Source organism: Anastrepha obliqua, chromosome 6 (assembly GCF_027943255.1).
Source record: "Anastrepha obliqua isolate idAnaObli1 chromosome 6, idAnaObli1_1.0, whole genome shotgun sequence".
Taxonomy (NCBI): Eukaryota; Metazoa; Arthropoda; class Insecta; order Diptera; family Tephritidae; genus Anastrepha; species Anastrepha obliqua.
The window spans coordinates 52381226-52390503 of NC_072897.1; the positions used below are offsets into that span (position 1 = coordinate 52381226).

General features: G+C 46.6%; 1 protein-coding gene across 1 annotated transcript; it reads right to left on the bottom strand.

The window, feature by feature from the left end:
• Positions 1–6927: 6927 nt before the first annotated feature.
• On the bottom strand, positions 6928–8950 carry LOC129249932 (uncharacterized). Its single transcript, XM_054889600.1, has 3 exons — positions 8566–8950; positions 8321–8477; positions 6928–8260 (listed from the first exon to the last, which is right to left on the bottom strand). The coding sequence occupies exons 2-3, from the start codon at positions 8391–8393 to the stop codon at positions 7791–7793; spliced, it is 543 nt and encodes a 180-aa protein (XP_054745575.1). The 5' UTR covers positions 8394–8477; positions 8566–8950; the 3' UTR covers positions 6928–7790.
• Between the last annotated feature and the right edge of the window lie 328 nt (positions 8951–9278).

Below are 9278 nucleotides of genomic sequence, written 5' to 3' on the forward strand. Positions count from 1 at the left end.
TCCCAGCGGATCGAAAACTGACATGAGCACTTGCAATACTTCTCTCTTTGTAGGGACGACCCTGTCCGCGAATACATTGCGCTTAAGCCGAACAAATTTGAGCACGTAGCGGAATGTATCGGATTTTGGTTCCCAGTATATACCAAGTATTTTTTCGAAATTTGTGACATCCTTTTTTTTTTTTTTTTTTTGTCGGGACAACTAGCAAGTGCAGCACTCAGACATTAATTGAGTCCATTGTACTACACTTGGATTCCCTTTTAATTTTCTTTAAATCTAACCGATCTCCGAAGAAATCTGAGTAGATCTTGTGGTGCCAAGGAGCCAAGATGGTCGCTTCTTAACACATCAGTGCCAAAGACCTCAAACCTGATTCGGGCGAAGGCGGGGCAGACACACAGGAAGTGGTCCGCCGTCTCATCCTCCTCTTCACAAGCTGGGCAGAGTACACTGTCTGAGATGCCCAACCTTTCCATGTGCTTTGCCCACAGAAAGTGGCCCGTCATCAGTCCAACCAGCCGTCTGCACTCCCCTCTGCTTAATGACAGAAGGGCTTGCGACAGTCGATCGGACATGGCAGGTAACATCAGTTTTGTCCATCTGCAGCCTCTCTCAGCCTGCCAAGCTCGCTTGTGGGTAGTAGTTACCCATTTGCTAATCGTGGCCGTGATGGCCGCAGAGGGGAGTGGCAAAGCGGGCTCTGCGCCAAAGAAGTTGGCTTCAGAGCCCATCTTAGCTAAGGAGTCAGAGGTCTCGTTACCCGCGATACCCAGGTGTCCCGGGACCCATGTTAGCATCAGGCTATTATGTCTACCGACATAGTTCAGCCTGGACTTACAGGACTTCACTACCCCTGATGTGGTTTGAGGGCTGTCTAAGGCCATAAGCGCTGCTTGGCTGTCGCTGCAGACACATATAGATCTGCCTCTCCATCGTTTTTCCACAACAAAGTTCATGGCTTCTTGAACTGCATACACCTCCGCTTGAAACACAGATGCATGCATTCCAAAAGCAAAGTGCAGTTTTGTCCCGCTGGATTCCACGTAGACCCCAGAGCCGGAGCCATGCTCGGTCCTGGAGCCATCCGTAAAAATGCGAAAACAGTGTTTGCCGGGCTCATTTTCTGAGTCTCCCCACAACTGAGCCTCTGGTAGCACTACACTGTATCTCTTTTCAAGTACGACTCTTGATGGCATTGAGTCAAGGGGCATGGAGAGAATCGTTGGATCGATGTCCATGCCTTCTCTGTGTTCCAATGCCGGACAAGGGCCGTACCAGTTCCCACTGTGTTTCAGTCTGCAGATGGCCTTCAGGGCCTCTCCTCGGATGAAAGCATCAAGTGGTGGTAAACCAATCAGAGCATCTAGTGCCGGGCCTGAAGTAGTCGGAAAAGCTCCGGTGCAACAGATGGCCACAGTGCGTTGTAGTCTCGATAAGGTCCTCCTGACTCCCGCTAGGGATAGTCTACTCATCCAGACCACTGATGCATAGGTCATAATGGGTCTTATCATAGCCGTGTAGATCCATAGGACCTTGCTAGGAGAGAGACCCCACGTTTTCCCAAAGTCACCTTTGCACTGCCAGAAAGCTGTCAGCGCTTTGGATGCCTTTGTCTCAACGTGTGATTTCCATAGGAGCTTACTATCGAGGATTACTCCTAGATATTTAATTTCCTTGGATAGCTGGATTGTGACTCCTTTTAGCCTTGGCAGAACGAGTCCGTCAAGCTTCCTCCTTCTGGTAAAGAGGACAATACCAGTCTTGGCGGGATTTGCCGGCAGCCCGTTCGCACAGCACCAAGTGTCAATCCGATCCAGAGTTTTCTGCACTTTCCTGCAGATGTTCATAAGCGAAGAGCCTGTTACCAAACAAGCAACATCGTCCGCATATGCTTGTGCGTAGACTCCCGAATCATTTAAGGTGGTGAGTAGAGGATCGATTACCATGCACCAGAGTAATGGAGACAGCACACCGCCTTGGGGGCAGCCCCTGTTAACCCCAGATGGCACCAGCAGATCTTCCTCTCCTTGCACCGAAACGATTCTTTGGGCCCGCATCGAACGAATCCAATTTACTAGCACCCGGTCTACGCCGTGCCTACTAGCAGAGTTACACATGCTATCAAAAGGGGCATTATCAAACGCCCCCTCTATGTCTAAAAAGATACCCATAGCGTAGTCCCTCCTGTCGATGGCCAGCTCTACCCTAGCAACAAGGTTTTGCAGTGCCGACTCGCAGGATTTTCCACTCTGATAGGCATGCTGAAATAGAGACAGAGGGTGAGCCTTCAGCGACCTCTGACGTATGCGCAGTTCTACCAGTCGTTCGAGACTTTTCAGCATGAAAGAGGTCATGCTGATGGGTCTAAAGCTTTTGGGGCTGGTGTAGTCGTCTTTTCCAACCTTTGGCATGAAAGCGACTCTCACCATCCTCCAAGAGCGTGGTATGTAAGCCAGTGCCGGGCATGCCGAGAAGATTTTCTTCAGGGCTGCTGTCACGAACTCTGCACCCTCCTTCAGCATAGCAGGATATATGCCATCTGGTCCGGGCGACTTGTAGTCGCCAAAAGATTTGATGGCAAATCGAATGGCGGCCTCATTCACCACAGATCTGGCAACGAACCAGTCATGCCGAGAAGGTGTAGCAGCTCTGACAACTGCCTCTATCAATAAGGGCTGTTGCCGGCTGATGCTTATCTGATTACCAGGAAAGTGAGACTCCATCAGCAAGCTGAGTGTCTCACTTTTCCGCTCCGTGAAGGAGCCATCAGATTTCCTAAGTGACCCCAGCTTTGCCGTTGGGTCCCTTTTCAGGATCCTAACCAACTTCGCCGTGTCACTCAGAGATTCAATACCGCTGCAGAATTCCCTAAATGAGGCTTTTTTCGATTCCCGAATAAGCCTCTTGTAGTTCTTCTGAACATCACGGTATCGCTCCCAGTCCTCTGCAAGGTTAGCTCTCGGTTCCACCACGGAACGGGAGTCCGGCTCGGGAGAGGTCGAATTAGACAGGCTGACTCAAAACAGTCGGTTAGGGCAGCGTTGAGTTTCTCAACAGCCGCCTCAATGGCCTATTCTTTTCGAAGTCTTGGTGGCGCAACGTCAAAGTCCCGCAACGCCTCCCTGAACTTCTGCCAGTCTGTTTTTCTTGGGTTTCTAGAGGGCAATGACATTTGTGCCTCCTCGCCACACTGAAACTTAATGTACCTGTGGTCCGAGCACGAATCTTCGGCAAGGACTCTCCAGTTCTTGATTGACCACCCAAGTTTTGAGTTTGATAGGGTTAGATCAATCACCTCCTGCCTTCTAGCCGTTACAAACGTTGGCTGTGAGCCCTTGTTTTGTATGTCTAGGCAGGAGGACGCGATAAATTCGAATAGTCGAGAGCCCCGTCCATTGCACTTGCTGCTGCCCCAGATTGTATGCTGGGCATTAGCATCGCAACATAGGATGAGGCCCAGACTGCGCCGCTCACAGAACCTCACGAGACTAGTGGCCTTCCCGGGTGGTGTCCCTTCCAGAGCATCGTAAGGAAAGTAAGCAGATGCAAACACAAACTTCGACCATCCGCGTCTACCTCTATAACACACCTCAGCCTCTACCAGGTCTTGGCAACAGAATTGCTCAAGACCCGTCACAGTGAGATGGGATGATACTATAAGACCGGTCCTAGGTCTGCTAGAACTCCTGTCATATAATAACGTGGTCCCTTTCAGCGCACTTAAGCCACAGAGACGGCCCCTAAAGACCCAGGGCTCTTGCACTGCTGTTATGTGGGGTAATGTGTGCAGCTGGGAAAGCCTTCTACTTAGTAGTGCAGTAGCGGCTTTGGAATGCTACAAGTTAATTTGCGTGACCGTCAAGGGACGATAGCTACAGGAATCGTCCGAGTCAATCATCTGGGAAAGACATGGAAGCTGACCGTCCCAAAGAAGAGACTCAGACGGTTCCCGTACCGTGAGCCCATGACATCAACACTGGCCTCGTCCACTCGCACCACAAGAGTAGCCCCTTCCTTCCCGTCCCGGTTTTTACTCTTGGTGTACGAGACGACTCGCCAAAGCCTCGTGTTGATGCCCGGATTCTGGGCACGTAGACAGGATAGGACATCCGCCGTAGACAGGTCTGGATCCGGAATCCAGCAGATGGCCTTCCTGAGGGGTACACTCTCCTCGCTGTAGACTGCGAAGCGAGTGGTCCCCATGGGGGGCACGTTATTGACCACGGTCCTGATCCACTCGAAGTTGGCCAGAGACACGCACGTCACCTTTATGGTGCCGTCCTTTGTCTCATAGCCCTTCGCGTTGGCTTCCGGACCGGAGGCAATAACCCGACGCATCAGTTGGCTTTTGCAGTATTTGATTTCTGCATCCGTCAGCTGATGGTCAGGCCCCAGTTTTCCCATCACAGCCACAGGTCGTGGGCCAGCAGCCTTCTCGCTATAGGATGGCTTGGTCGCACCCTTGGATGTGCTTGGGCGAAGGTCCAGCTCCCGATCCTCCACTGACGAAGATTTCGCCGGGCAGACAGCTGTGCTGGACATTTTGTCGAGGCGCCGATAGGGACGTGGCTCAGTAGAACCTTTTCCCGCCACATTGACTGGCGCCAAGACCGCGCTCGTACCTTGGGGGGTCGTGGCTCGGCCATTGGCGGCAACCGCAGGGCAGGGAGGTGTGCTGCTTTCAGCCACCGCCTTTCTCCGCTTGCCTCGAGAGCGAGACAACTTGGGAGTGCCTGTGCCCACCGTAGATTCGGTAGCTTCCGTGGGTGTCACTTCCGCTGACCGAGGTCGTTTGGAAGACACAGACGCAAAAGGGCCGGCAGAGCCACATGAGGATTTCTCCCGCATGAGCCTTGCCCGCTGCTTTCTTCTCTTCCTCCTTGCCGCGCTCTTCGATTTCCCTGCTTCTTTGGGAGGTCGTGCAGCCACCGAAGAGACCTCACAACTCAGGCCCTCAGAAGCAGGGAAACGTTTTTCAGACTCTGAAGGAGAGGAGATTGCGATAGCAACCCCCGTCTCCTCCAGGATGCGCTCTCGCTCGTAGAGCTGAGAGACTTGGGTAATGGTTGGGGCCTCCAGAATCCATGGCCCTGCCGCCGAAGCGGGTGGATTGCCACTTGTGTGGATTCCACCGGGAGTAATAGAACCATTGTTTTCCATTACCTTTTGGTTTTTTTCGGGACTCCTCCCTAGCCAGTTTGGTTCGCGGATGGCACCCTGATTCTATGCCAACTTTGAGTCATCACACGAGTGTTGAACCCACCCCATCAGGGAAGGCCACTCTTGTGATGCCAGGGCTCCCTATCCACCACCTGGGACGCGCCCGATGGGAGATCAGGCAACTCCACGGGTGACATCCTTACTGCAGTCAAATGATTTAAGTTGTGGCTCCCCATCTCCATTAAGCGCTGCTAAAACATCTGGCGAATTGCTTGACTAATTACGCATGTTGAAACCACATTTAGAGTGAACATCTCGTACATTTTTTGCCAATTTGATATCTTCGTCGACGGTTTGAGTCGAATCAATAAAATCATTGACGTAATGGTGATTCTTTATGGCACACGCTACCTGAGAATTTTGAGCAGCGTGTACCGAAGCATTTAGGTTTCGCACGTAATGCGCTATACATGGAGAGCAAGAAGCACCAAAACTTAAAACGTTGAGCCTGTAAACGTTTATCGGATCATTCATGTTAGTACGCCAGAGAAAACGCTGAGCATCTGCGTCTGGGTGTCGTAACTTAATGCGGTGGAACATTTCTTCGATATCACCGCATATTGCGATTCTACCCATCCAAAAGTTGAATAATATATTTACTAGTGGAGTTAACATATCTGGCCCTTTCAGTAAGAAATTGTTTAGGGATACATCTCTAGATTTAGCGGCTGCATCCCACACAAGTCGAATTTTATTTGGCTTGTGCGGATTGCGGACAATAAATACCGGCAAATACCAAATTTTGTCACCACGATCATTTATAGCTTCGTTCGGTAACTTGGTCGCATAATTTTTCTTAATTAAGTTGTCAATTTGTTGCTGCATATTGCGTTGTAGTTTAGGATTGCTAGATAACTTACGTTCCAGATACTTAAAGCGACTAAGAGCTGTTGGCAAGCTGTCTGGCAATCGTATATTATCATTTGACCACAGCAAGCTCGCGGTGTACTGACCCTCATGCAACTCGCAGTTACCCAAAATTTCTATGGCTCGTTGATCTTCCATTGAAACTGGATTTACCTTTGGCACTGAAATTCCAATATTTTCATTCAACATGAAAGACTTTACGAGTTCATGCAAGTTGTTATCGCTCTCACAGTCGCATTTATGTAAGTTTAATCCGTTACCTTTACTCTGATTATTACCGCCACCAAAAATTGTCCACCCTAATCTGGTTTTCGCCCCTACGGGATCTTGCCATCCACCTTCACGGACCTTCTGTGCCATTATCAAATTGGGGTTATCTACACCAATAAATAGTTTAGGAGCTATGTCAATAAAGTTTGGCAAGGGAATGCCTTTTAAATGTGCATATTTTGTTATCAATTGGTCAGCATTCAATGTTGATGATGACATATTTAAGCTACTAACCGTGTAAACACCTCGGAGTGGATATATTTTCGCACCTTGAATATTACCTGAAATTCGTAAATCGAGTCGTTGCGAATCAGCTTCATATCGGTTTATATCTCCAGTCCAGTGAATGCATAGAGGATCGTGAACGCCAGCCTCACCCAATTCATCTGCAAGTGTTTGATCTATAAGTGTCAGTGTAGATCCATCATCCATAAACGCGTATGTGGATATTGTTTTATTTCTTCCATACAAAACTATCGGCAAGATTCGAAAATATGTGGTGTTGTTGCTGGAAATCGAACGGTGATTATTCAGAATCGTTGAAACTTCACTATTTTTGTTAACATCAGAATTGTGAAGGAGTCTGTGGTGACGTATTGTACAGCTATCCACCCCACACGACTTATTACTCCAGCAGCGGCGAGAGTGTGTTCCCAAACACTGGTGGCATAGATTTTTCCTCTTAACAAAGTCCCATCTCTCATTCATAGTGAGTGCTTTAAACCGGTCACACTGAGGAACCTTATGCGGGTTATTACATACTGCGCATCTGGGCATAGATTTTGCTTCTTCGTATTGTTTTAAAACGGCATCAGATTTATGCGTGTGCAAATGAGCTTCACGCTTGTTAAGTTTCTCTGAGAGTGATGCTGGATTCGTAACACGGCAAGCTTCTTCAGCCAATGTGGGCAACCAGGTAGAAAAATCTTCCAGCAAGGGTTATTCATGCCAGTTGAATAAATTGCCCAGTTAAGTTTTGACTCCTGAGAGAGCTTCTCAACGAATTCCTGGAATAGTAATGGGCTGTTGAGGTAACCGCTTAGTTTGCTTGCATGAATTATTGCTACTATATTCTTGATAGCAAATGCAAAGTCGATGAGTAGATCAAGTTTACCCTTAGGCTATGGTAATTGACGCGCCCTATCAATAAGTACTCAATAAGTATTTGCTCAGGGCGTCCAAAATACATTCTGAGCGTATTTATAATATCAGGTACCATCTCCGGTAATACCAGTAAATTTCGCACGACCTCCCTAGCCTTACCACGTAGACATTTTTGAAGGCGAACTAAATTCTCATGATGAGAGTAACCAGCCATTTGTGTGCTCTGTTCATATGCACTAACAAAAATATGCCATTCTTGGGGGTCACCGCTAAATACCGGCAAGTCTTTTGGCACGCATTGCCGCGCTGCAAACTGCGAAGTCGTAAAATTACAGGTATCGGCTGATTGAGTTGCGAATACCTGATTTGGCGAACGTGCTGTACTTGTTGGTGCTGTGAACCGAATTACCGTTGCAGTCTACATGTAAGGCCTGACTACGCTCTGCCGCAGTCCGCGTCGACGGCTGACGTGGTGACTGCATAACTGTATGTACCGGTACCTCACGCGCTGGACATATGTTGGTTCTGTTATTTTGTACAGGCTGCACTGGAGTAGGAGAAAATGCTGTGTTACCGCTCACATTAGTTCCACACATTTTGGTGGGGCCAATAACACATGGGCCTTCGTTGACAATATCTACTTCCTCGTCTGCATCTTCTGCGTTTAAAATGCGAAATTTTTCCCGCAAATACTCTTCTCTTAAACGCATGGTCTCTTCTAGTTGCTGTAAACGGAGCTGTTTTTTTCTGCTATGGATTATCAATTCTTGTGGTGCGCTGAGACTGCTACCGTCGCCATCTAGATTTATTTGTAAATTTTGATCTAAAGGCGGTGCAGGATTAGTGAGGTTATACTCACAACCATTTTGCACTACAACTTCTTCAGCCATTGTGTTTAGCGTTGCTGGAGCACCGTTTAATTCCGCCATCATTTAATAAGGTTTTTTTAAGATTTTGTTGTAAAGAAAAGAGGATTCTAATTTTTAATAGCTTCTTTGATGGATGCTTTAAAAAACCTGTAAATGTATTTATTTATTTCATTCTTTTAGTTTTTACATATTTTTTTACAATTCATAATTTAATTATATTTCAGTTTTTATTTACCTTAGTTTTCCTCTCTTATTCTTTATTTCTTTCAATTAAACCTTATATGTGTCCGCGTGCACAGATAAAAATGAAATGAGCGATATAAAAGAGTAAAGCTTAGTTATAATGACAAGTGATAATTTCGCGCAGAGTTGCTCTATTTCGTAAATTTTTACGGGTTGCTTAAGTCGGCAACATATGGGAAATCTCGGTTTTTAATTACGGATTGGGAGTTAAGCACGAAAAAGTAGATCACCTACTTACATATATGTAAACGTATTATAAGTCTTGGCTAACACAGTTCTAAGTGAATGTTAGAAGCAAAATATTATAAAAACCTTTATTAACTAAACATTTAAATGTATCTTTTCTCCTACCGAAAACTGTTGAAATGGAAAGTAGAGTCAGCTAAAAGTAATTATAACTATTGCTATTAATATTATTTAAAATCATACTTGTGTACTTCAGAAAAAAAATATAAAATCGGGTTCTCCACATGTAAACATATCGAAATAAATAGTTCTTTAATTTATGGGATAAACCTTTTTTCAGGATTTAAGAGAGGATTTTTTGGCTGGAATTTAGGACAATGTCTATTTTGGAATTTCTGGCAAACTATAATGTTTTTTTTAATGAAACTTGGTGGAGATGTTAGTGAGGTGTTAAGGAACACTCTTTTTAAATTTAAATTATTCGGGAAATAATAATTTTTTAATTATTTACATTCAAAA